This window comes from Marmota monax, unplaced genomic scaffold (assembly GCF_021218885.2).
Source record: "Marmota monax isolate L192 unplaced genomic scaffold, Marmota_monax_Labrador192_F-V1.1 WCK01_AAM20220418_F8-fsc00002, whole genome shotgun sequence".
Taxonomy (NCBI): domain Eukaryota; kingdom Metazoa; phylum Chordata; class Mammalia; order Rodentia; family Sciuridae; genus Marmota; species Marmota monax.
In genome coordinates this window covers 7,791,761-7,819,135 of record NW_026693571.1, presented here as the reverse complement: position 1 = coordinate 7,819,135, position 27,375 = coordinate 7,791,761, and the positions used below count along the sequence as shown (strand labels likewise).

The 27,375-nt window shown below is 35.7% G+C and overlaps 1 protein-coding gene and 1 long non-coding RNA gene across 2 annotated transcripts in view; one reads left to right on the top strand and one right to left on the bottom strand.

Moving 5' to 3' along the window:
* The window catches only part of Enpep (glutamyl aminopeptidase), an 84,229-nt gene extending 63,503 nt beyond the window's left edge, over positions 1–20,726 (top strand). The window contains exons 14-20 of the mRNA XM_046458947.2: positions 1,350–1,500; positions 2,916–2,989; positions 3,099–3,203; positions 3,292–3,462; positions 7,431–7,571; positions 14,947–15,025; positions 15,928–20,726. Coding sequence (XP_046314903.1) covers positions 1,350–1,500; positions 2,916–2,989; positions 3,099–3,203; positions 3,292–3,462; positions 7,431–7,571; positions 14,947–15,025; positions 15,928–16,080 — 874 coding nt within the window. The 3' untranslated portion in view covers positions 16,081–20,726. The remainder of the gene's footprint in view (positions 1–1,349; positions 1,501–2,915; positions 2,990–3,098; positions 3,204–3,291; positions 3,463–7,430; positions 7,572–14,946; positions 15,026–15,927) is intronic.
* On the bottom strand, positions 3,459–9,531 carry LOC124102546 (uncharacterized). The gene is made up of 3 exons (XR_006854893.2): positions 9,061–9,531; positions 6,189–6,327; positions 3,459–5,021 (listed from the first exon to the last, which is right to left on the bottom strand). It is a non-coding gene; the product is annotated as an uncharacterized LOC124102546 (long non-coding RNA).
* Positions 20,727–27,375: the final 6,649 nt, after the last annotated feature.

Below are 27,375 nucleotides of genomic sequence, written 5' to 3'. Positions count from 1 at the left end.
ACAATTCTCTTGGCTTTTGTAACCAAGGCCCATTCCTCTGAATCTTTTCACTTTCTAGAAATGTGTGGCCCACTTGGTTTCTGACCAGAGTCTATTATTCTTCCTAATTTTTTCTTAACCACTTCACTAATTTGATCCTCAGAGTGACAATGATTCTTTAGAAGTTTCCCAAGAAAATATTGATTAGGCCTAGATGTTGCTCTACCCAGTTGAGAAAGTATAGAATCACTAACATTAGAAAACTCTCAAGTCATAAATGTCAACACAAAATTCTATAATTTTTTAGTTAATAAACATTCTTTATAATAAGCTACTCCATTTCTCAAAATTCTTTATGCTTTTGTTAAGGGAGGCTGAATGCTCTTGAATAGAAATCCTTCTAGATCAGAGCAGGAACTGAGAACATATGAAGAAGAATTGGATCTTTGAACTGAAAACAAACTATACTCCTATCTTTCCAATACTCATACATTCTCTAAGCAAACTCTTAAGGGAGGAATCAATACATAATTACACTATTGTTTATTTTTAAAATGATCTCAAACATAATAGCACTCAATGCATCAATATTCCTAAATTCAATAATTTTAAAAAATCATCCTTTAGTTTAAACTTTCCAAATGTGATTTGGAAAGACAGAATTTCCATCTAACGTTCTTTTGGAAATCTAGGCTAAGATTAAAAGGTGTAACAAGTCCTGAGAATGTTGATTTCAAAAGGTTCTAAGATGTCTTAGAGGAGAGGAGAAGTTAGATTCTTTAAACTTTGAAATGTCAATAGTACCTTCAAATTTTTTGGAAGATAAAAGTCCATTTTTATTTATGAAGATTACTGGGAAATGTATAAGAAAAGAGATGTTACAACTGGAAATATAAGCTCAGTTTTAATGCTTTGTTTAAAGCATCCATGATTCGTACTACCCTTCATGTTTCTTCTTCATATTAAATGTAAATAATTTCAATAAAATACACTTATAATGAAGTCTTTATGTATTCTAATCAGTTTGTGAACTTAAAATTTAAAAGCTTTTATTCATCATTATTAACCACATATCAAAATGGCTTTGGTTTCATCTGAATTTTTGCCATAGTAACTTTTTTAAAATGTACATCTTAATGTTATGTTTTCTTCATTCTATTATCGCACTCATATATCATTTTGAACAAAAACCTTTGGATTGGTCCTCAATAGTAAGTGCAATTTCTTAATTGATTAATAAAAGAATTCTCATTAATATGGAGTACTGGGGATCCCCCATATGTTGGTACTTTTAGCCAAATATAAACTAAAATCTGTTTTCTAATTAGTTATGTATGTGTGCATGTTTTGTTTCGTTTTGTTTTTTTAAGAGCTCAACTGCTGGGTTATGATGTGGCTCTGAACTTGACCCGGTATCTCAAAATGGAAGAGAACTTTTTACCATGGCAGAGAGCCATTTCAGCTGTAACTTACATCATTAGCATGTTTGAAGATGATAAAGAGCTATACCCCATGATTGAGGTGATGTTGCTGCTATAATAAAAATATAAACGTTTAGTCATTAGTAAAATAGGATGGTTTCTGAGGGAAGAAGCCCCTAGGGGACATATCATCGATACCTCACAAGTGAAAACACAACAAAGTGCAATCTTGACTACTCAACTTAAGGAGATGCTATCTATTCTTTTTCAATTTGAAGCATATCAGTATGTGTAGTTTTGTATATTGCATAAGGTATAAATCTGAGTATTAGAATAAATACAATAATAAATATTTTATTTAAAATTTATAATATTTTAAACTGTAAATACTAACTGGATCTTACCTTAAATAGATTTATCTCTGTTAAAATGAATATTCTTCCCCAAATATAATATTTCCTTATTCTTGAGGCTGTTATTTCCACATCAGGATTTGTTGTAAAATAGTCATTCCAAATTGCTTTGTTATGTCTATGGCACTTTGGTAGTTCACTTGTAATTTTAAACCAAATCTGGATTTGAATTTCTAGCTCTTTCACTTACTAAATGAAAGACGTTGGGCAATTAATTTAATATTTGTAAATCTTAGCTTCCTTTTGAACAATAGGAACATCAACACTCATTTGCCTTTGTGAGGATCAAATTATATGAAAGTTCTCTGTAAATCCTAAATATCAGTTATTTTTATTATTTCATCAATACTTGAACAACTTTCTTAATGCTAGAACTGTGTCAGGTGTTTTCTACTTGTTTCATATAATAACTAAGAAATGGAGGTTAAAAAGGGATTATTCAGCCAGGTGTAGTAGTGCATACCTGTAATACCAGCAACTTGGGAGTCTGAGGCAAGAGGATCACAAGTTTGAGGTCATCTGGGCAACTTAGCAAGACTCTGTCTCAAAATAAAAAAATAAAATAAAAAAGAGCTGGAGAAGTAGCTCAATTGTAAATGACCTCTGGGTTAAATTTCCAGTACCAAACAAAAGAAAACACCTGGGCATGGTGGCACACACCTGTAATCATAGTAACTTGGGAGGCTAAGGCAAAAGGGTCACAAGTTCAAGGCTGACCTAAGCAATTTAGTGAGGCCTTAAGCAACTTAGCAAGAACCTGTCTTAAAACAAAAAATAAAAAGCACTGGAGATGTTGCTCAGTGGTTAAGCACCTCTGGGTTCAATTCCTCGTCCAAAAAAAAAAAAAAAGGCTTACCCAAAGTTTTGTAAAACATTAGAGAAAGATATCCAAGGTGGTTTATGTCCCCATGATTGAAGCAAAATTGTAATGTGATAAAAAAAAAAAAAACTGAACACATTCCTTTCCTAAAGTCAGGCCCAGAGTTTTCAAAACTAATAGGAAAATTCTTACAACAAGGGACTGCAGATTACAATAAATGGGAGACTGTTGATAGGTAGCAAATTATTACTCATGGTAATAACCTGATGTTTTTTATTTCAGAAATACTTCCAAGATCAAGTGAAGCCCATTGCAGATTCTCTGGGATGGGATGATACTGGCGACCACCTCACAAAGTAATTTTTCACCTTTTAAAAATTAATCTTCATTTAGTATTTATTTGTGTGTTTTAAGACATGTTGAGAAGTGCTTAAACCCTGGCTTTGTGTTTGCCTGTGTTCTAAGGTTACTCCGTGCCTCTGTGTTAGGGTTTGCCTGCAAGATGGGAGAACCAGAAGCCTTGAAGAATGCTTCCCAGTTATTTGAGGACTGGATAAGGACAGGCAAGAGGTGACTATTCACCTTGTTTTTATTTCTAGAAGACTTTAAACTGAGAAATGAGCCACTGACATCTCTGAAACTTTGCTTCCTTGTCTAGCATTCCTGTAAATCTCCGGCTTTTGGGTTATCGGTATGGAATGCAGAACTCTGGAAATGAAGCTTCATGGAACTATACTCTAGAGCAATACCAGAAAACTTCATTAGCTCAAGAAAAAGAAAAACTGCTCTATGGATTAGCATCAGTGAAAAATGTTACTCTTTTGGCAAGGTAAGTGTCTTTTTTTTTTTTTTTTAAGGGTTTGGTGTTTGTGGCACTAAGGATCAAACCCAGGACCTTACATATTCCGGGAAAGTGCTCAACCACTGAGGAAAAACCCCTAGTCCAAGTTGGAATTTCATTTCATTTATATATATTTATATATGGTATTAATAGTTTATATGTCACAATCTTTTAAGACTGATTAAGAAAGCATTATGTCTTTTTCCCAAAAAAAATCCATTAAAAATATTTTTCATGTAAGAAACAAAATATCCATCTTGTGATTGAGCAAAAGAATAAAGAAATGTAGTCCCATATGAAAATGTTCTGGAGGTAGGTTTCCTGTGGGGTGCAGTGATATTTTTATCCAGAACCCAGGCTCCTGTTCTGCCATGCTCAAGGTGTGGGATGTCTTGTGACTTCCAAAGCTCCAAACATGTTGTCATAACCAAAGATGTCCAGTAGAGGAAGAAAGGAGTGAAAGAACTTATCTTCACAAGGTTCTGTCTTTATAATTTAGAGAACAGTTGTGTTCACCTCCCCTTATAATCCAGAACAGACTGAGATGCAATCAATGTGGGTCACACTCCCTGTCTATCATTTGATCATTTGCTGAATAGGATGGACTTGAATTGATTTGGGCCAATCATAAATCTTTGGGGTTATGGTAATGATCTGCCTTCCCTAGGAACCAAAGATATCTAAAGATTCCCAAACTAGGCTCTATCATCAGAGAAAGAGGAGTTCTGCAACAGTGTGTACCCACATGTGTATATACACATGCATGAACACACATACACACACACACACACACACACATTTACATTGTACCCAGAAGGTACAAAGACTGCTTGAAGCCCATCTATGAATCTTTTCTCACTCTTTACCTGTGCCCCAAATTGACTGGCTTGTGCCTTAATTCATTTTTTTTTTCTCATTTGTGGTATGAGTTACTTATCATTCATTTTACCACCATTTGTAGTGCCCCTTCTATGTAGGTCTAGACATGTAGATTATGGAAATAAAAGTAAATAAAACATAATGTCTATCCTTCAGCAACTCACAGCTTCTTGGGATAGGCAGAATGTAAACAGTAAACTACAGAACAATACAGTTTGAAAAGACTACAAGAGAGGTTTGCTTTTGCCTAGCAGGGTCAGCAATATGCCTCCATTACCTTAAATATAACGCTCTGCTATAAGGTAGCCCATTAGGAACCTGGTCATTTTAACATCACAGGTACCCCAATAATATGTACAATTTTGTGTTTTTAATGTATCAGTTAAAATTTAATTTAGATTTAAAAAGAAATTGATCATCCTAACATCCCTCAAAACATTATACTTGTCATGACTTTCATAGCATTGTGCTGATTATATCTACTAAGGATATATTAGAAAGTACTTTAGATGCTGTAGTAAGACTCTTGTGGGCCAAGTGGTAGAGGATAAATTGTGCAAAACTTTAAGAGCCCAGCACTTCAGTGCAGTTCCAGGAAGTTCAATGGTTCCGTGCATGTTGAGATATCCCTTTTAAGGTAAAAGACAAGTTGCCACACCTTGTACTACCTTAAAAAAAAAAAAAAAGAGAGATCATTTTAGTGGACTTAGTAAGCCGCTTTTATTTTATTTTTTTAAGTGGTGCTGGGGATCAAATCCTGGTCCTTGTGCATGCTGGACAAGTTCTCTATATCACTGAGCTACAATGCCAGCCCAGTAAACTTTTTTTTTTTTTTAATTGAGACAATGGGAGGGGGAGGGGGGAGGCTGGGGATGTGACTCAGTGGTAGAGCACTGCCCAGCATGCATGAGGCACTGGTATCAATCCTCAGCACCACATAAAAATGAAATAAAGATATTGTGTGTCCACCTACAACTAAAAACTAAATATAAAAAAAAAAATCAAGGCATTTGTCCTACATTTGAGTGTGTCACTTCAACCACCTACAAAGTCTTTCAGTTTTTAAGGATGACAGAACAAAAGAAGGCTCTCTGAAAAATCCAGGCTATAGTAAAAGCTTTCCTAGAATTCCTTTCTTATCTGACACATATGATAAATATGCTGTATTTCATGAGTACAGGTTTACCTCCTGCAAGTACAAAAAAGGGTAGTATCTTTATTTGCTCTCTGATTATTTCCAAAAGTTTGTACACTGTTGAGTGATGAGCCAGTAAGATGGGGAACAGCTGATACTAATTTTGTCTGCCAGTCTAGTTTTTAAATCATTTGTTAAGCTACAATTCTAATTTAAATGGTCTCTTGGAACAAATGTCCAGTCTTCTCAAGTTCCTTTTCTTCCACATGTTCCTCTTATACAGGGAGGCATAAGTCATCTTGTTGTGATGGAGAAAGAGAATTCTGGTTCTTCCTGGTTTTGCCCTAAGGTGTTGACCTATTTTGGTCATGGACCAGAGTCCGCTGGGTTTTTATAGATCATGTTTTACCTGCTTGGAACACTGTACATTTTCCAGACATTAAAGCTGTGTTCCTGGTCATTTTCTTCTGTTCATAAAGTACCTGTGCTGTGTGGCCTTTTTGTTTTCCCAGCAGCCCTTTGGGCAATCCTATATCTTATTATTAGACTGAAGAATCTCCTAAGTTCCCCTATACAGTTCACAAGTTAAGGGAACCAGGAGCATCACCTTACACCCATTAACATGTTCACCTCACTCTGCCTACATTCACTGACAGTCACCTATACCATAATGGACTTAGCACAAAGGTAGGTACTCAACTGCAGGCCCACCCTCAGAGGACTGGAGAGAGTGATGTTGTTCAGTTTCCCATGTGACTTGGACTTCCTTTAAAGGCTGAGTTTTCTCCAGTCTCAATTAGGGTACACATCTATGGTCAAGTATGTTGTTTCTTGACATGCTAATAAAAATGAAAGAAATGTAGAATTATCTTTTTTCTTTGACATATGCTGATTACTGAAACTTTCTCACAACTCAAATTGAACACTCAGCCCTTGGTTTAGCTATTATCTTTTATCTCCCTAAAGATGTGAATGAATCATGCCAATTGGTAAGAGGCTATGGAAACCCAACACTAGAAGAATATGAAAATTTTATCAGCAATAGATATCTATTTTTCAGATGTCATCATAGTGAATAAAATATGTGCTGATCTTCTTTGGAAACACTCTTCTAATACCAATATGCCCTTATGTAGAGCCTCAGGGAGAAATACAACTCTAGGTACAACCACTGCATAAATTTAATAAAAGTATACATTTGGTCATTTATGTTCATGTATTTGCATCATGTTATAACTAGAGCCAAATAATCTAATCATATAGATTACATTTGGAGATTTTTTCTTATAATCTAGGGAAAAGTAAACAAGTTTTGTGTTTTCCTACAGTGAATAAGAGCATAAACTATTAACCATTTTTTAAAAAGAGCATAAATATTTTATCTTCATTTACTAACTTCTTTTTTAAATTTAGTGGGATAACACATAAGTGAGTTAAGTGTTTATGTTCAACTCCATACATTTATTTTTTAAGGTTGATCATTAAAATACTATGTTTTTTTCTATTTTTAGTATTTATAAAACCATTTAAATTTTTGTGGGGGGAGGCACTAGGAATTGAACCTGGGGTGCTTTACCACTAAGCCATATCCTCAGTTCTTTCTCCCCCCCGTCCTCCTCTCACTCAGTTGTCTCAGTTGTTGAAGCTGGCCTTGAACTTACAATCCTCCTCTCTCAACCTCCCTAATTGCTAGAATTACAGGTGTGCACCACTACACCTGGCAATAATTTAATTTTTTAATGTTCCTATAGTTCATATTTCTCAAATTCTCAAAATCATGGGCTAATCTTTAAAAACAGTTAAAAATATTGAACCTTTTTAAATTGTGTTTCATCATTTATCATATTTAACTCACTACTGAATTGCAGGAACAAAAGTTATACTGTATTGGCATTTAGCTAACAGTGAACATTTTGAATTGTTTTTGTTTGACTTCTCTTAGGTATTTGGATTTGCTCAAGGACCCAAACCTTATTAAAACTCAGGATGTGTTTACAGTCATTCAATATATCTCCTATAATAGCTATGGGAAGAGCATGGCATGGAATTGGATACAGCTCAACTGGGAGTACCTAGTCAACAGGTATGATGGTCTAGGTTGTCTTTGTTTGATATTATTTACAAGTTCCTTCCTTTTTCTCTTTGGTGTACTTCTACTGACATCTATACAATATCTGAAATAACACATCCTCAGAGGTAAAGGAAAATGGTATTTACCTTCCAAGTAAGCAACATACTAATGAATTTTAACCACAATTTTTTTTCCTGGAAATTATTGTTTCCACACGATCTATACGATTCTGAGATCTGGAGAGATGGCTAAATTGCATTATTTATAGTTTGGGTAATATAATTCTTCTCATTGTGCCAGTTGCTAGGATAATGCTAGGCACATATTTAGGTCTCAATATTTGAAACTTAAACGAGAATTCCTGAACCTGGGCTCAATTTAGAACCTTGTATCTTATTGAGGTTATATGGGTGATAATGTATATCTCCTCTGACCAGATAATTACACTTGTATTCTATATAGTTCCTTAAAGAGTTCTGAATAGTTCTTCACATTTATTAGCAGGGTTTTGGGGAGGTGGTGGGAGTGGTGAAGGAAAGTTTGAGGATTTTTTGTTGTGGGAATTGAATCCAGGGCCTCAGGCTTGGAAAGCACGCATTCTATCACTAAACTACACCCCTAGCCTGACAACAGCAGTTCTAAAATGGGACAAGAGAAGAGCAAAATCAGTGAAAGAGACGCTTTTCCAAACTTCTTAAGAATTTCTTAAGCCCCATGCAGAAGAAATATTGCTATTCTTGGTTCTGATCCTCTAAATGCAATTTTCATGAAAAAAAAGCATTTTTTTAAAATGTAAAATAAATACATGCCTCAAATAAATGTGTAGCTGGGTGCAGTGGCGCCTACCTATAATCCTAACAGCTTGGGAGGCTGAGGCAGGAGGATCACGAATTCAAAGCCAGCCTCAGCAAAAGCAAAGCACTAAGCAACTCAGTAAGACCCCATCTCTAAATAAAATACGAAATAGGGCTGGGGATGTAGCTCAGTGGTTGAGTACCCCTGAGTTCAATCCCCAATACTAACAAAACAAAACAAAACAAATAAATGTGTAAAGATTGGTGCACATTTACCACCTGTAGTCCTCACCTTAGGAAACAGCTTCTGTTTTCCATTTCCATTCTCTCAAGTCATCCAGAGGCACCACCTACTTGGTAATGACTGCCATGTGAGAAATACCAACTACAACAATCCTGCTGTTTCTTTTCTCTTTTCTGTTCTACTCACTAGTGGCATTGTGGATATTTTATTTCTTTTCCTTCTGAGATCCACATTGTATCTCCAGCTCTCAACTAAGGTGTTTCACATTGCTTTTGCCTATTCATGACAAGATTTTTACCTTTTTTATTCTTGTGAGTAATGAGTGTAATTGTTCATCTGTCTCTAAAGATTGGCTGGTGAATGTATGTGCATGTACATGTGTGTGTTTGTGTTGCTCATGTGCATTGTTCATTTGTTTATAATTTTTTCAATGAAATATTTGGTTTAGAATGAATAAATCTACCTGTTAAGAACATGCTGTTGCCGGGCATGGTTGTGCAGGCCTGTAATCCTAACAGCTGGGGAGGTTTAGGCAGGAGGATCACATGTTCAAAATCAGCTTCAGCAACTTAGTTAGACCTTGTCCCAAAATAAAAAGGGTTGGAGATGTGACTCAGTGGTTAAGCAACCCTGGGTTCGATCCCTGGTACCAAAAAACAAAATAAACAAACAAACAAAAAACCATGTATGTTATAACATATGTTCATATCATGCAAGGTAACCTGTTCATTTTTTCTTTCAAAAATGAAATACCTAATGACACACACTGTGTATTTTGTTTTAGTTGAAATACTATGAAACTATTTTTATTTTTGCTTTGGTGTATGGTATAAGGAACCTATGTAAATAAAACACAGTATTTACTTTTGAATTATTGCGAAAAGACAAGTAAAGAATGTTTTATTTCACAAAATAAAATGGTCATTCCCTTACTATTTATTAAACATAGTATTTTTCACGGCTTATTTTAATAATTCTAGTTTAACTTATTTCAAATATTGCATTTTGCATTTAAAAAAATTGCTTAATTATTTCTTTTTTTAATATTTATTATTTAGTTATAGGTGGACACAATATCTTTATTTTATTTTTATGTGGTGCTGAGGATCAAACCCAGTACCTCAAGCATGCTACGCGAGGACACTACCTGCAAGCCACAACCCCAGCCCAGTTCATTATTTCTTAATTAAAAAATTAAGAAATAGAAAAAATAGGTTTTACCTGCCATAAAGGTCATAAACATCTAGCCTAGAATAAATGTATTAGACCTAATAAACTGAATTTTTTCCTAGGGAAAATAAATTAATAAACCATTTCCAGAACCCTTCTAAAACCCTTGCCCAAGGCTTTTAGTATTTCTTCACAATCTAATGATCTTTCATGAGGCATTATTTTAAATGGCCCCAAACATAAAATTGTATAATAACCACATGTCTGACAGTTACACAAAAAAGCAATATTAATTATGTTTGGTTTGAATAATAGAATTTCCCCATGCAAAATTATATGACAAATTAAGCAGAAATGAGCCAAATTTTTTTCCAAATGTGTTTTCAAAATTTTAAGATAAGTAGTTTTACTGCTTCTATTTCTGAACTACTTAGTGTCATTCTAAAATAATCTACATTTTAAAATACAGCTTTTGTCATGTGATTTCTATGACAACTAATCACCAGACCACTAATGTCCTTGCCAGTTGAGCCTTCACCACAAAGTCCCAAAGATACTTGGAAATTATTCTTTGTTTCTTCTACTAAACTCTTAGGTGAAACTGTGAAGTTGAAAGAACCCACTAAGTCAGTAGTATGGTATAATAAAGTCTGTTTTCAGTCTGTGGCAACAGATGAAAAATCAAGTCAATAATTTTGGCTTAAAGAACATAATCAAACATGACCGAAACTAAACACTATCTCATAGACAACATAATTTAATAAGAACTTAATTAAAAGTTCTGTGTGCATCAAAATAATTTCTTAGGGGTAACACAGTAATACTTACATAAATATTAAGCCCAAGAAGATAATTTTTATATAATTTTCTAATTATTTACAATATTATTAAATCCTTATTTTAGTTTAAAAAATAACCAATATGATAAATACCCAGCATATTTCCCCTGACTTTCTATTCTTGATATGATATTGGTTTCTTGGGATAAACATATTTGATTCTCTCATTTCTAGATTTACACAGGTATTTGTAATTTTTATTAACCTATTTATTGCTAGCTCTCAAATATTTTCTTTGATTGTTTAGTCACTAAGAACAAAACAGAAAGGTACTATGGAAATTGTAGGTCATCGACAAATTCTTATTACCTGCATTGTAGCAGACTTTGAATCTCATTTCAGGAACTCAGTTATGTCTTTCTTCTTAAAATCCCCTCTTATTAGAGAACTGATTTTTTTTTCTTTTTTTACAAAAGGTAGATAAGCATTCTTATCTTGTTCATAATGCCTTTTATGGTGCAATATAACCTAGAAATAATTTTGTTGTCATATTACTATTTTTCCTCTAGTCATTTTCTATGGTTATTTATTTATTTTATAGAAATGGAATTATACATGTGACTTTATAATTTGATTTTTTATACATATCACTCTATCTTGTAGATGTCTCTTCATGTCTTTAGGTTGGTTTTTGAATGTTGTTTTTAAGGACCCAATAGTATTTTAATATATTTTAGTTTACTTAGCCATCTTTTAGACAATGTCATTGTTCCCTGACTACTATAAATAATGTATTGTGAACAATACCTTTGAAACTGAGTTTAATTGTTCTTTTCAAATGTCCCTGACAATAACTTTGGGATACAGTTAATGCTAGAAGTATTACTACTGGGTTAAAGCATGTGTCCATTTCTAGAGTTTTTGATAAATATTGTAGAATCATGATACAGAAAAATTTCACTAACAATTGCCCATTTTTCCAACCCTTCCAATATTCAATATTGATATTTTTAAGTATTCTTGGTAACTGAATAAATAAGAACTAATATCTCATTTTAAACTATAAATCTTCCATCCAATAAGTCACGTGGAGCACCTTCCATGTGCTAAGCATTACGATTGGCATTGGGGATGGAACATTTAGGAGAAGCAAACCTCGTTCTCTGTCCTCATAGAGCTTAGAGTTTAGTAACAGACACCAATAATATGTGAAGAATCATACAAATGCATGTGTACTTAAAATTGTAACAACTACCAATAGAAGTAGTTCAGGGTGTGCCAATATAAAGGGGAAAATAGAATATCATCTCTACAATTCTGTTTTGGTACTTAGTTAACCAGCTTGTTATAGATCATGTAGATCTATACTACACTACTAAGAATTTCTCCTGAATAGAATTACTTTCAGTTTAATTTGTTTTTTTTTTTACTGTGTTTAATTTACTTTGAAAATTACTTTGAAAACATACAGATCATAACTTGCAAAATGCAAATAGCTATAGACCAAATAGACCAAGTGGAAAGAAGTTGGAAGAAAGGGCTTCCCTAAGGACATGATGGTTGAGCCGGAGGAAGTGCAGGAGTGAATTAGGCAGATGGGAAGTGAAGCATTTCTGGATGAAGACCTACCAGTAGAGAGAAGAGTAAAGACCAAGACTTGCAGAGTCATGTAAAAAGTTGGACTTGTGTTCTAAGCAAGGATGAGTCACTGAAGGTTTTTAAGTAAGAAAGTGAAATGATGAATTTTACTTTGAAAAGAAGCTCTGGTGGTAAGATGAAGGGTAGACCTAGATGGGGGCCAGAGTGGGATTTGGGAAAAGCCGTTAGCTGCTGTGATAGTCCCAGCAAAAGCCAGTGACAGATTGGACTATGGATGTAATGGTAACGATGAAGAGACAACAATAACATTTAGAACCTGGTGGTAGATTGGAAACGGAAGATGAAAGTGAGGGGACAAGGGTAATGCCTAGATATGAAAAGAAAAGTGTGTTTGTATGTTTCTCTGTGAAGCAGAGGCAAGGATATCTTTAGGAGGGAAGAAGCAGAGTTTAGAGGTTGGGAGAGTGAAAAATCTTTGAAAAAGGTAATGCAGAGAGAAAGTGAATGAGTTGGCTAGGGTAATGTAGAAGCATCATCAGTGTGAGAGTCCATTTAAGTTAAGTTTGAGGGCTGGGGATGTGGCTCAAGCAGTAGCGCACTCGCCCGGCATGCGTGCGACCGGGGTTTGATCCTCAGCACCACATACAAACAAAGATGTTGTGTCTGCCGAAATCTAAAGAATAAATGTTAAAAAAATTCTCTCTCTCTCTCCCTCTCCCTTTCCCTCTCTCTTTCACTCTCTCTTTAAAAAAAAAAAAAAGTTAAGTTTGAATTCATGAATTTATAATGAAACAATATAGGGAAAGTTCAGTGACTTTCCTTGACAGAACTTGACCACCTGATGGAAGCTCAGAGAAAATGGGTAGTTGATTTCACCTGAAGTTAGAGTTTTTCCAGACATGTTATTCAAATTCAAGGGAGTTGGGGGCATACAGCAAAAATGTTATTGAAAATGGTAGCTCATGGTATCTGAACTACCTAAAGAAATAAGTTGAAAATAAAGAAGATCTAATGGTCCAGGAGAAAGTAGGGGTGCAGATAGCCAAGGGGGCAGAAATCCAAGAATGGTCATAGTAGAAACTGAAAGGTAGATTATGTCATAGAAGGTGCATAAATTAATAACTTCAGGTGCAAATTACTTATGGATGATCATAAGGTATCATGGGAATTTGTTGATTGAAATAGAGTGGAGAATATATCATTGGAAATAAGGTCAGGAAACTAAGGAGCTAACATGGTAAAACCACCTCGATGATGGGATAGCCTGGAGCAGACTAGGAGCCAAGTGCCAAAGTGTATTGTATTTGAGAGGAAGTAACCAGAGGGAAGTCTTTAAAGGGAGTGAAGGAATAATGGTCTGGGAGCAGCTATGGGGAGCATGAGCACTCCATTCTCCAAACTGCTGCAACAAAGGATGGGGGAAAATAAGCAGGATCTCACTGACAAATAGTGTTTCCAGCCAAGGGACAGTTCCACATGGTTCCAGATGCTAGGCAGAAGGTTCAAGAGACACAGGCACATTTTGGATCATGACTGATGATGATATTAGGAATGAAATGTGTGATGGAATTAAATTCAGTGGTGTCTATGGTAAATAAGAGTGCACATTGGCCCTAACGTACAAAAGATCATGATTGAATACTAGACTATTTCAACTTTTTCCCAGGGGCAACTTTTCATTCCTTTGCGAATGTCACATTACCATATTTCACCATCTTACACTTTCTAAGTTTCTTTATATGATTAAAATATTTGTTCTATATCGTATCTGTTACATGATTTTTCCCTAGTTCATTTTTTACTTTTAAATTTGTTCATGGCAGATTCTTTTTTAAATTTATGTAAAACAAACTTTACCAGTTTTTGTCTTCATAGATTTTGCTTTTGCTAGGTGATAATTTTTAAAGATTAAAATTTCTCCTACTATTTTGTATGTTGATAAATTTTCCTGTATCCTTCCCAACATTCCAGTGCTCCAGCTTTATACAGAATGTTGTGGTTGTTTTCCTTGCACTGTAACTAATGGTGATATCTGTACCTGTGTCATACCTATTTATATGATGATCTGTAAGAAAATTTCTGCATCTTGCTCTTAACCAGAGACTATGCAAAAATGACAGGAATAGACTATCATCTCTATAATTCTGTTTTGGTACTTAGCTTAACCAGCTTGTTATAAATCATGTAGATTTATAATACATTACTAAGAATTTCTCTTGAATAGAATTATTTTTACTTTAATTTGTTTTCTTACTGTTTAACTTACTTTGAAACTTACTTTGAAAACATACAGATCATAACCCCCAAAATGCAGATAGCTACTAAAGCTTCTGCTTTCCAGAAGCAGAGTTAATGGCCTATGTTCAAAGTTCTGCTCCCACAAGAAGATGCATGGAGTAGCTGAGTTTCTGCTCTATTGATAAGAACTGGGCCCAGTGTCTACACCTAGCTGCAAGGAAGACTGAGAAATGTGGTCATTAGCTGAGTGCTTCTGTGTGCAGGAAAAAAAGTGCCTAATTGGAGAATAAAGCAAATAGTCCACCATATCTAAGGAAGTGGTGTGAATCTGTCTACAAAGAAACAAAACAAAACAATAACAACAACAAAAGCCCACAAAAGTTACTAAGCATTTCTCCTGAATAGAACTATTTTCAGTTAAATGTGTTTTCTTACTGTGTTTAACTTACTTTGAAAATTACTTTAAAAAAACACAAAAAATAAAAAGGAGATCTTTATTTCTAGAAAAAGATTGAAAGCTCAGGCACTTATACTCCCTTTTATTCCTCTACTTTTCTCTTCAGATTTACACTCAATAACAGAAACCTTGGCCGGATTGTCACTATAGCAGAGCCATTCAACACTGAAGTACAACTCTGGCAGGTATGAAGATAAATTCCTCTCTACTTGTCTAGAAAGGAATATAATTATATCTTTTTTCTCAAATAGAAGTGGTATTATCTCCATTCAAATAAAACAAGAAAGAGAATGCTTGTATATAATAAAATGTACACCTATTTTTTTTTATAAACTGAAAAAACAAACTTTAAAAGTTGAGAAATATGAAGCCTTAGGTTCACCAAAGCCTGAACAGTGTGCTTCCCCTTTCCTGGTAATTATAACTCTGATCAAGATTTGATTCAATTCAGAATTCATTGTTTTGGAATTTCAAAACTAATCCCCAATTTCTGAATTTCCAGGGAGGAAAAGTGTCCATTAATATTGGACAAAGAAAGATCGTTTGATGTTATTTAGATTTGAAGATTCTTGCTTATGTTAAGAAACAAAATTATTTTTTTTAACGGAAAATACTACTATGACTGAGTTTGGGGGAGAGTTTGGAGGACAGAATGGAGAATAGAACCAAGCTGAACAGAGATCTTTTTTTATGATTGAGCTGAAATAAATAAACTGAAAGAACATTAAAAAAACTCCAAACTCTCAAAGTGAGAAACTAGATAAAACCGCCATTCCACTGGCCAGTTTTTCCAGGTAACTCCTGAAGAATGCACAGAAAATAGAAAAGTGAGCATGAGCAGAAATGGGCATGCCAACCACTGGCATGCTGCCATCCTTCCCCACCCTGTCAGAGCCTCTTGGCTTGGCAAGCTGGCAGGGGTCCAAAAGCCGCAGGTCATGCTTCCTAATGGAGAGGCGGATCTCAGTGCCTTGCAATGATACTGAGTGGCCAGGTAGGAAGGAAGCACACCCAGTTTGTGAATGAAATTCTTGAAGAATAATTGGGATTAAAATGACATTCCTAATTATTTCCCTGTCTTTTCTAGATGCAGAGCTTTTTTGAAAAATATCCAGAAGCTGGAGCAGGAGAAAAACCTAGGGAACAAGTGGTGGAAACAGTGAAAAACAATATTGAGTGGCTAAAACAGAATAGAGAGACCATAAAAGAATGGTTTTTTAACTTATCAAATAACAGTTAATATGTTCAAATGTCATATTTTTTTAATTTGTGAAGTTGTTGTTTTTTCTATTAAGCATTTGATGGTCTAAATTTAGAAGCACTAAGGAGAGAGCCTTATGAATGGATACTGCTTTTGCTAAGTACTGTGTTGATGTCTTGCAAAGCTTTTAAATTGTTCCTCTTTGTTTATGAAGGAAGATACTAATAGAGTATTTAATATACTCAGGGATTTCTTCTAAGTGTACTTCATAGGAGATTCTTTACAAACTGAAGAGAATTTAATAGTCATTTTAATGTCTTTAAATATCATTCTTTGTATCTTAAATCTGTGAAAATAGAACAATTTGGTCTTAGCTTTACATTTTTAGTACCAAAGAAACACCACTTAATCTTCTCTCTTGATTGATTTTTAAAGTTTAAATACCAGTACTTGAGGGACATATTACCATCTTAATCTTTATTTTATTATTCAGAGTTACACAGACCTAATATCATTTTATTCACATATGTCTTACTACTTTAAATCCTACCAAAGTAACCTGGGCTTAAGTTTTGCTCGAGGATTGCATGAATTAGCCAAAGAAATGGCTGAATGTTGCCATTGCTCTTATAAAATCAACAAGAGAACTCTTCTTTCTTTTTTAGAAATAAATCTAAATTATTACCTTGAAGAGAATATTGTTTTTTGATGTCATTTTACTCTTGAGTAAACATGTCAGCATCATTACCCAAATAATTTTTCAAGTTGCAAATATGATTCAGGAACCTGCCTTTTTTCATGCTTGGTACTCTCTCTTCTTTCTCCATTCTTTACAGAGCTCCTTCAAATATGCTATGAAATTAGAGGGAACATAGTGCTTAACTGTGCTCCATGGATTTTAGAGCAAAAAAGCTAAATAATTGGAAACTGTTCAGGAAAGAGAAAAGGTGGATTATTCCATAAAACTAAATGGAATTAGAATTTAGCTTTGACCTCACCTAGCAATCTAAGTGTGAAAATGGGGAAACTCATGGACACCTCCAACATGACTCTGCATATCTGAGGATATATCTTCTTATAGTTAAGTTTTATATATAAATCCTTAGATCGTAATCCATACAGAATAGCACTGATCAAATTTATATGCATGACTTGATTAAAGACATCAATTTCATAGAAGCTGGTGGCCAGAATATGTTTAATGTGGCACTCGATGCCTAGTAGATCCACAATGTAAGTCCAACAGGCATTTATCTTTTGATAAATGTCTGTGTCCCAAAGTGCTATATCTAGCAAATCTAAATTTATTTGTAACCTTTGGAAGTATAGGGCAATTCAGGAATGGCTTGATAAAAATTGAAGCACAGGGATACAGTCAAAATCTTAGTAATTACTTTATTTACACAACAATATGCACTAATCATGTACTCCAAACTGTGAATTTTGCTACCACTGTTTCTTATCACTTCTCAATTCACACAGCTCAACTAGCAAATTCAAATGCAGACTGAAGACAAAAATGATACAAAATAAAACACTTCCAGACAAATTTTTTATAAATATTATTGTAAATTAGTTCAGAATGAAAAACACCTTAACCTTATAAATCATCAAGAAAACCCCAATAAACTCATGGGGATTAACATCCTAACTTCAAATTCTGGCACCAATCAGAACCAGCACTTAAAGTCCATGTATTGTTTTAAGGGACAAATAAAGATGTAAGATGGTTTATCCTTCTGCTTTGTGAAATAAATAAAAATTTTAAATGAAAATATAAGTTTGAAGAAGATGGTAAATAAAACAGATTCCAACTTATCAAATAAATACATATACATATGTAAATGGAAATTCATTTAGTATACACACACACACACACACACAGGATATTTATTGTGAGGAATTGGCTCATGTGATCATGGAGACAGACCAGTTACCATCAGCCATCTGCAAGGACATCTGGGAAAGTCAGTGGTATAATTCAGCTTGACTCTGAAGGTCTGAGAACCAGAAGAGCTAATCCAAGTTCAAAGACAGGAAATGATGAGATGAGATGTCTCAGGTCAAGCAGTCAGGTAGAAAAGGGGAAGTAGAATATTTCTTTTCTTCCATCTTTTGTTCTATTCAGGATCCCAAGGCATTAGATAGAGCCACCACTTTGGAGAGGGCAATCTACTCTACCAAGGAAGTGATTCAAAGGCCAACTTCTTCTAAAAACTCCCTCACAGACAAACCAGAAATGATACTTAATCTGAACACCCTGAAGTCCAGTCAAATTGTCACATAAAATTAACAATCACAGTTGACCTTATGGTCTTCATTCATTCATTCATTCATTTAATCATTCATTCACATAACTAATATTTATAAAGTTTCAGTCATATAAGAAATCCCATTTTATGTTCTGGTCATCTTAAATTAGAAATGGATTTAAAAGACAAGTGGGAAGAAAATGAGTTGAGAGGATAATGGAGGAGGATGGGAGAAATAGGGCAGAGAATGTCAACTAACCAGCAATTTGTGTTTTGTCCTGATATTCCTCCTGGAGAACCTTTAAACGTTAACATGGCTACATATATAGGCCAAATGTTGTGAACTAACAGCAATTTAGATTATGTGATTTAAAGGTGTGCTAGATATTGCCCGCTGGCAGGGGACAACATTTCTACATTCTTTATGTCCCATCCTTCTGTATTGCACGGCTGAAATGCCAAACACAGCACTTCCCACACTTCACATGTTTGAGGTCCCACCAATGATGTGAACTTTCGTGAGATTTGGAAGGAAATGAGAGAAGAGGCAGAACCCACCTTCTTTCCATGACAGTGCAGGGAAAGACAGTTGTGTGGGAAGGCATGAGTTGGCAGCCTTTGCACTCCATGTCCCTATGTACCATCTCTGTGTAGCACAGAAGTTCTAATATGACTCTCATAGCTTTCTCATTTCTGGGTGACATTAGTAAGTTTTCAGTTTCTGGATCAGAAAGACAAGGATATGTCACCTTGGAACCAGCAGCTTGGCACTGACTCATTTCTATTTCTCTAGTCCTTTTGTAAAAAATATATATTTATTTTTTTAGTTATAAGTGTACACAATACTTTCATTTTATTTTTATGTGGTGCTGAGGGTCTAACCTAATGCCCCATGCATGCTTGGCAAGCACTCTACCTTTGAGCCACAGCCCCAGACCCCCTTAAGCCCTTTTAATAGCATATAAGTTTCTCTCTCAAGAAAATCCTTCTATATTTGGAGAATATACTTAGAATATTTCTTGAACTGACCTCTGAATGATATAGAATGAAAATGCAGATTTTATTTTTTTTATATTTTATTTATTTATTTTAGTTGTTGATTGACCTTTATTTATTTACTTATATGTGGTGCTGGGAATCGAACCCAGTGCCTCACACATGCTAAGCAAGCACTCTACCAACTGAGCCACACCCCCAGCCCAGTTTGTTTTGTATTTTCATTTAACTCAATGCTCAATGATCCTTTCCTGCCTATTGTCCCTTGTATGTGTGTGTGTGTGTGTGTGTATATATATATATATTTTTTTTTTTTTCAAAAGCTGGCCATGGGGCTGGGGATGTGGCTCAAGCAGTAGCGTGCTCGCCTGGCATGCGTGTGGCCTGGGTTCGATCCTTAGCACCACATACAAACAAAGCTGTTGTGTCTGCCGAAAACTAAAAAAAAATAAATATTAAAAAATTCAAAAAAAATAAAAAATAAAAAATAAAAGCTGGCCAGGCATGGTGGTGCATTGCTGTAATCCCAGCAGCTCAAGAAACTGATGCAGTAGGATCATGAGTTCAAAGGCAGACTCAGCAATTCAGTGAGGCCCTAAGCAACTTAGTGAGACCCTGTCTCCAAATAAAATCTAGAAAAGGGCTGGTAAAGTGGCTTAGTGGTTAAGCTCCCCTGGCTTCAATCCCCAGTACCTACCCCCCCCAAAAAAGCTTCAATCTGGGTCCTTTGCTTGGTGTGAATTAATGAAATGGACTGACTCAGAAAGTCCACTCTGGCTCTACTAATTGCCAGAATATAGGAAAAATTGTGATGGCCAGCACTTCAAATACGGGTTCCTCCCCATGGTAAAGGAAGGTGTTTCACTTTTGTATTATGATACATACGCATATTAGAAGGCACGATTGCAGCTCCACTCCTAAGACTATACCCAAGGGAAGTGAAAAACGATGACCACACAAGAACTTACACCTGAGTGTTCATAGAGACATTACTCATAAGAGTCAAAAAGTAGAAATAGCCCAAATGTCCATCAACTATTAAACTTGAAAATAAGCCATAAAGCACAATATTATTTGGCCCTAAAAAGGAATGATACAATGACACATTTTAATATGGATGAGCCTTGACAGCATTATACTAAGTGAAAGAAACTAATTACAATGGGCCACATTTCATATGATTCTGTTTCTGTGAAACGTCCTGACTAGGCACATCCACAGAGACAGAAAAGAGATAGGCGTTTGAAGGTCTGGGAAGGGAATATGGTGAGTGACTGCTGAAGCTTTTTTTGTGAGGTGATAAAAATGTTCTAAAATCAGACAATGGTAATGAACGTACAACTCTGAATGTACCAAAAACACTTAATTATACACTTTAAAAGGGTGAATTTTATGGTATAAGAATTCTCTCTCAATAAAGCTATTATTTTAAAAATTGCCTTTCTTCTCTTGGAGCTTCACTAAACTAAATTACAGAGGAGCAGTGGCTCCTGAGGAAGCCCTATCTTCCCTGCAATGGACAGTGACAATTTTCCTTTTGCCAAGGTGTTTACAAAGTGTGTCTCTTTTTAAGACTGTTTTTACCTCCAGATTTGAGACTTTGCAAAAAGATTCTTATATTCTGATTCAAAGGTGAAACTAGTTCTTACATTGCATTCTCCATTATCAGGATTTGAGTTGTTGTTGGCTTTCTTACTACCACGGGGAGAGAGGCTAAGTGGAAAGAAGCAAGCGAAGAAGGGAAGGAGAGTCCTGGCCACATTTTTTGAGCACCTAGATCTAACTGCTTCCATACTGCATAGACATCACCTTGTTCTTGGAATCTAATGAGCCTATAAATCTCTACCTTTAAGGTATTTTAAATTGGGTTTCTCTTATTTTCAGTGAAAAGAGTCCCCCAGTGCAAGGTCCCATTATATTCTCTCAAGAAAATTTTATATTGCTTGGGGGAGTATGTTATGAAAAAGAAATTGTTAAGGCTAATAGGGTTATTGGCAAGAAGGAAGAATGGAGGGAAGGAAAGAGGGAATAGAAAAGAAAAATGAGAGAAGAAGAGAATAAGGGAGTATTTTTATTGAAAATGAAAGGAAGATAATAAATCACAATTTTCACCACATATCAGCACGTGAATAGGAAGGAATCTTTACATTTGTCTTGCAATAATTCATTTTCTAAAGGGAAAACCACAGGCAGATTTTTTTTTCTCCATTGAAAACAGAAAAGTAATAGCCCCAGCAAGTGAGACCAAGGTTATATTCATTATCATTAAAACAAAGGCAATCAGTCCTTCAAATTCCAAACATTTACATTGTTATATGTAAAACAAATAAAATAACTTCCCTCCCCCTCCCCCAATAAACAGAACAGTACTGGGGAGAGAAGATGTAAATACAGGAAGGAAAAAAATAAAAACAAAGGAAGCAAGATAAAGCATATGGCCTAAAGGATACTGGATAGTTAATTTAGTCATGTCTCATATTAAATTATGCGTTTTAAAATGCCTAGAGAGCATTTTAATTATGACAGTTACCAATAAAAAATTGTTTTATAATATGTTGCTTTTCCATGAGAAGGAAAAAGGTTGTCAACTGCAAAGCCTCCTTGCCTATCCTTGAATCCTCACCCTTTTCTGGAATGTACAGACTCATCCAATTAGAACAGGACCTTACAATATTCTCGTAAGATTGGATAAGGTTTAGAGGTGAGGATGAGGGCAGCATAGCTTTTAAGGGACACTGACAACTTTTGTTTTCTATACATTTAACATATCTAATCAGTATTCCTCTCAACCAGAGTTGCTCTCTTTGTTTTTCTTAGTCTAGTACTTCTTTTCTTATATCAAAAAGGATAATTATTAAAAGAAAACACCATTAACAGGCAAGCACAGAGCCCTGCACCCAGCCACAGTTCAGTACATGTTCTCTTTAGTGCCCAGGCCATGTTTTCTTATGTGCTAGGCGCCATCTTTACTCCACTTCACAGAGCATTGCGCTTGTAAATCTACCTTCTTCCTATTATATCAGCAACCTTTCCTTCTCTCTTTCTCTTTGCATCAATACAGAATAAATGATATTATTTCCCCAAAAGGCAAAAAAGCAGAACTCTCTAGGTCCCCTTTTCTGGTCTCTCCTCATCTTTACTGTAAAGTCTCTCTGAAGAGTTATTATACTTATCTAAAATTTCATTCTTGAGCTCATTCTAATAAGGCTTTCACCCCTACTATTTCACTAAAACTTCCCTTGCTGTAGTCAGCTTTCTAAATCCACTAGTCAATTCTCAAAGCAAACACACAGAAAATAAATAATAATAATAAATAGGTACAGACCTTACTGATATTGGTTTAATGTAATGTTAAATTTTAGAATAACTAGACAAATGAATTACATCCTTCAGAAAGTCTATTTTCAATGGAGTTTTGATAATTTTTATTAAAACAGAAGTAAGGATTTTTGAATATAGATGTTCTCTCTTGTTACTTTAATAATCAGATGAACTGAGGGAATCGTTGGTGAATTCTCATGGAAGTTGAGACAGCTGTGTCAATAGAATCCACTCCAAAAGTTGTGCAAGGGTAAGATTTTCCCACATCCATCTGTTCTAACACATACACCATTTTTTAAAATTCCCAGAATTATAGGACATAGAAGGTGACTCCATTTTTTTTTTCAATCTGTAAAAAGTTTTAATAAAATACTGTTGAACCATTTCCCCTTGGAGGAAAATAAATAAATAAAACAACTCTGATTAAATAGTATAAAATCTATATGTTTAATCAATGTATCTTTTCAATTAACACTTCAAGATAAATTGAACATGTAATCTAATTGGAAGGATCTATTTCAAAATTATAACAATGCCTGAGTGGTATAACTGATTCTGATCCAAGGAGTTAAAGGTCTAGATTTAGGGATCAATGAAAGCTCAAATAAATGTATACACTTTGTAAAAGATTTATCTGTGACATAAGAAGAAGAATCTATGTTCCAAGTTTTCAGAAAAGTCAAAACTTCAAGTTTATCAAGAAGAAAGCCATAAAAATGTAGATTAAATGTCTGGTAAGTTAACAGATCTATAATTGGGGGATAAAAGGGTATGCTTTTTAAATTTTCTTTTTCTCTTTTAAATAGAAAGTGATAGTCTATACTCTGAGTCCACAGGAAACTTCTCTGATGTTAGGGGTGAACTTACTGCCAACTCGAATGTGCCCTTTAAAGTGGAGGCATCTTTCAACTGGGCAAATGTTCTGTCTCTTGTCTCCTGCTCACTCACTTCTCTTCTCCTCCTCAGGAGAAGGAACCAGGCACACATAACTCAACCTTTCCCTTCCTTCTCCTTCTAGGGACTCACCTGTCTAGATAGTATGTGTCCTGATATGCTTTTAACAAGGAAGCTTGCTTAGCAACAAAGGCTCCCCCTGTGGTAGGAGAAGTGGGAATGAATGGGCTGAGGAGGCTGTGCAGGATGATAAATCCACCCAACTCTTGTGTTCATCATCATTGCCACACACCTGGACTATGTCTTCCAACTGCTGGGAGCCATTAGCCAAGTAGGTATGACAATTTCCTTGCCAGCGTACCCCATGTTGCTGACATGTTGCAGTGACATTGAATGTAAGTGACCTTGCTCAAGGACCAAGGCAGATTAGGGTGTTCCCGGTTTTAAGATAATCGTGTTTAGGGCGTTCCCGGTTTAGGTTCCAGGTTTAAGGTTTAAGATTATTCCTGCTGGGAATAGGGCGTATCCTGCTGCCTGAGTTCCCCTTGAGTTCTCACGGGATTTAGACAGTATATTTTGGAGATAGAAGCCCAGTGGAGGTGGATTTGGGCAGAGAACGTGGATTTGGGAAGAGAACGTGGATTTCCCCAGAACGTGATTGTAGACGGCTGGTGTGAGTTCGGGAATAAAGAGTTGCTGTTTGAATCTACAAGCTGTGTGGTGGCTCGTGATTGTGTGCCCAGCCAGACTGCGGCATCCAACCTGGTTTTTTATCTGTAATAACTCTTTATTTAACTCTCCATTGGCTAGAAATTCATTTGGGGACAGGGGTAGAAAAGGATGCATATAAACTATTGATGCACTGAAAACCACACCAATATGGAGGTCCATGTAAGACTGCAAAGAGCCATATTTGCTTATCCCCTTTTGCTAACTAATGTACTACGTGGGATTTTTGGATAAAGGTAGGATTGTTTTGAGTGGGTAGCTTGACGTGAACAAGGGAGATGGAGAAGGGAAATTCAGACTCTGCCCTAGGGCTGCAGCTATTACAATGCCCAGGGACTGCCCTCTTGCAGTCAGACAACTCCCTGTCAATCTGGAGAAAATGGATACCGGCTATGCTGGAAATTTCCAATTTGGCGAGATGTGCACAGGCGCACTAAGCCATGACGGGAAGCCAGACTAACCGGCCCCAAGTACAGAATATGCCAGGAGGGAGGTTCCCAGGCCAAATATAAAAACTCGCCAGGTGGGAAATCCCATGATGTTTCCCGTGTTGGAGGTGGCCAATTCTTGCACCTCAGGGCCTACTTCCATTTCATTAAATAAACACTCCATGCTTTTTCTATCTTTCCGCTTAAATCTTTGTTTCAGGAAAAGAAAAAAAGAAGGAAACCAGCTCAGTAACAGTTTGACAAACATTACTCAGTCCCAATTTTCCACGATTTGCCCCTGTAGATATCTGTCAGTGCATATTTGTAAATAAAACTAAATAGTGAGCTTTAAGCTCACATATTAATAACAGAAGTTGGCCTTAATCAGTAATTAGAAGAGTTGGCAAGGTCCTAATGTACATAAGGCTTAAGCTTTAACGTGAAGGATAGTAGTACATAGTTAGAGAGAAACTCCAAAGGGGTAAAAAGGCTGTAGTTTTACATAAATTTGACACCAATATAGAGAGTGACAGTTATGGAGCACAGTGCATAATGGTACATCTGAATTGGTATGGTGATATCCAGAATAAGTGTTGAGAACTAAACTGAGGCCTCTATCTTGTAGCAATTAAGGAACCCACTAAAGTTTTTGAAACAGAGAAATAATGTAGAAAATACAGAATTAGATGGACTAATTTGATTTTTTTTAAAAGCAGGCTGCATCGAAGAGGTAAGAGAATCAAATAAATACTAGTAAGCAGAAAGTCAAAGGAGGAAACAAATTGCCTTCCTTTCTATGCCTCGCCACACCTAGGTACAGCAAAACCTGAATCTCCTATTGTTCACTCCTCAATCACCACAGCATGATTTCTGCATCTTAAATGATTCTTACAAATGTACTACTGACCTATTAATCACTAACCCAATGACCATTTTATTCATTTGTTATCTAACCTTGACAATCATTAACAACCAGGATGACTGACCACTCTCTCCCATTAGTTATCTAGGGCTGCTGTAACAGAGTATCACAAACTCAGTGGCTTAAACAAGAGAAATTTATTGCCCTACAGTTCTGCAGGCTAGAGAGTTGGAAGTGTTGGCAGGGGTGGTTCCTTTTGAGGGCTGTGTGGGAAGGATTTATTCCAGGTCTCTCTCCTTGGCTTGTAGGTGGCTGGCTTCATGTCCACATGGAATTCTCTCTGCATGTATAGCTGTGTCCAGAGTCCCCCTTTTATAAGGATATCACTCACTGAACTGGATCCCACCCTAATGAACTCATTTTGACTTGATTACATCTATATAAAGACCCCCATCTCCAAAATTATCACATTCTGAGGTACTGAGAGTTACAGCTACAATATATGAATTTTAGGGGACACAATTCAGCCCTTAGCATCCTCCTTCCTGAAATTTTCCATTCCTTACAGTTCCTTGGGGCTTCCTTGTGGCTTTTTCTCATATATATATCTGACCATGTCTCATTCTCTTTTTCTGCATTATCTTCCTCCACCTACTCCTTAAATGTTGATATTTCATCATATTCCATGTTCCTTCTTACTCTTCCATTTTTATTCCACATGCTATCTCTTGCGCTCCATGTCTTCATGGTGCTAACTCTTGTCTGTGTAGGTAAACCTCCAAAATATGTATTTGAGGCCTCATGTTTAGCCTATGCCCTATATAGACTAGACTTATATATCTGTTTATTCATTCTTTTATTCAGTGCATACTTACTGAGTGTTTATGTGAGTTATAAATTATTCTACACAGTGGGAAACATACACAGTATCCCTGCTCATGTTGGCTAGCCTTCCCATGGAGGAGAGGCAACATCTAATAAATATATAAAGTCAGAGAATGATGAACTATAATAAACAATAACAATGGCAAACAATGTAGCAAAATAAAGGGGACAGAGTAAATAAATGCTATTTTAGACATGGTGGTCAGGAAAGGCTTTTTTTTGTGTGTGTGTGTGTGCCAGGGTTTAATTCCAGGAAATCAAACCACATCCCCAGCTTTTTTTATATTTTATTTTGAGACAGCATCTCCCTAAATTGCTTAGGGTCTCAAGAAGTTACTGAGGCTGACTTTGAACTTTTTCAGCCTTCTGAGTCGCTGGGATTACAGGTGTGCACCACCACACCCTGCCAGGGAAGTCCTCTTTGAAAAGAGACAATAAAGAGATCTGGATCTCCAAAAGCCAAATGAATATCTCCATACAACCCACAAGCATCCCAAACTTTTTCAGATTTCAGCCTAAAATGAAACTTATTGTCCACCCCCACCCACACACACAAATCTGCTCTTACAGTATTTCTGATCTTGACAATGATATAAGCACTCTTCTAGGAACTTCTGAACTTCACTTATCCCATATCTAATTAATTAGTCACTACACCTATCACAATGGCCTCTTTCCACCCAGCTACCCTATTAGCAGATGAGGTTTTCTTGATGAAAATCTGAGCATGCTGCTCTTTGGTTCTAATAGTCCCTCTCCTTCACATCAATATAATTCAAAGCACTGAGCCTATCACTCAAAACCTTCCAGAATCTGCATCGCTCCAAATTTATCCTCTCACAACCAAGCCATTGTATTCTAGCTTCAACTTTTTCATAATGGTCATAGATATAAAATTTTCATTTTTATACTTGCATATTCTAAATAAAACTGATACTCTAGAAAAAATAAAAAAGTGAGCTGACTT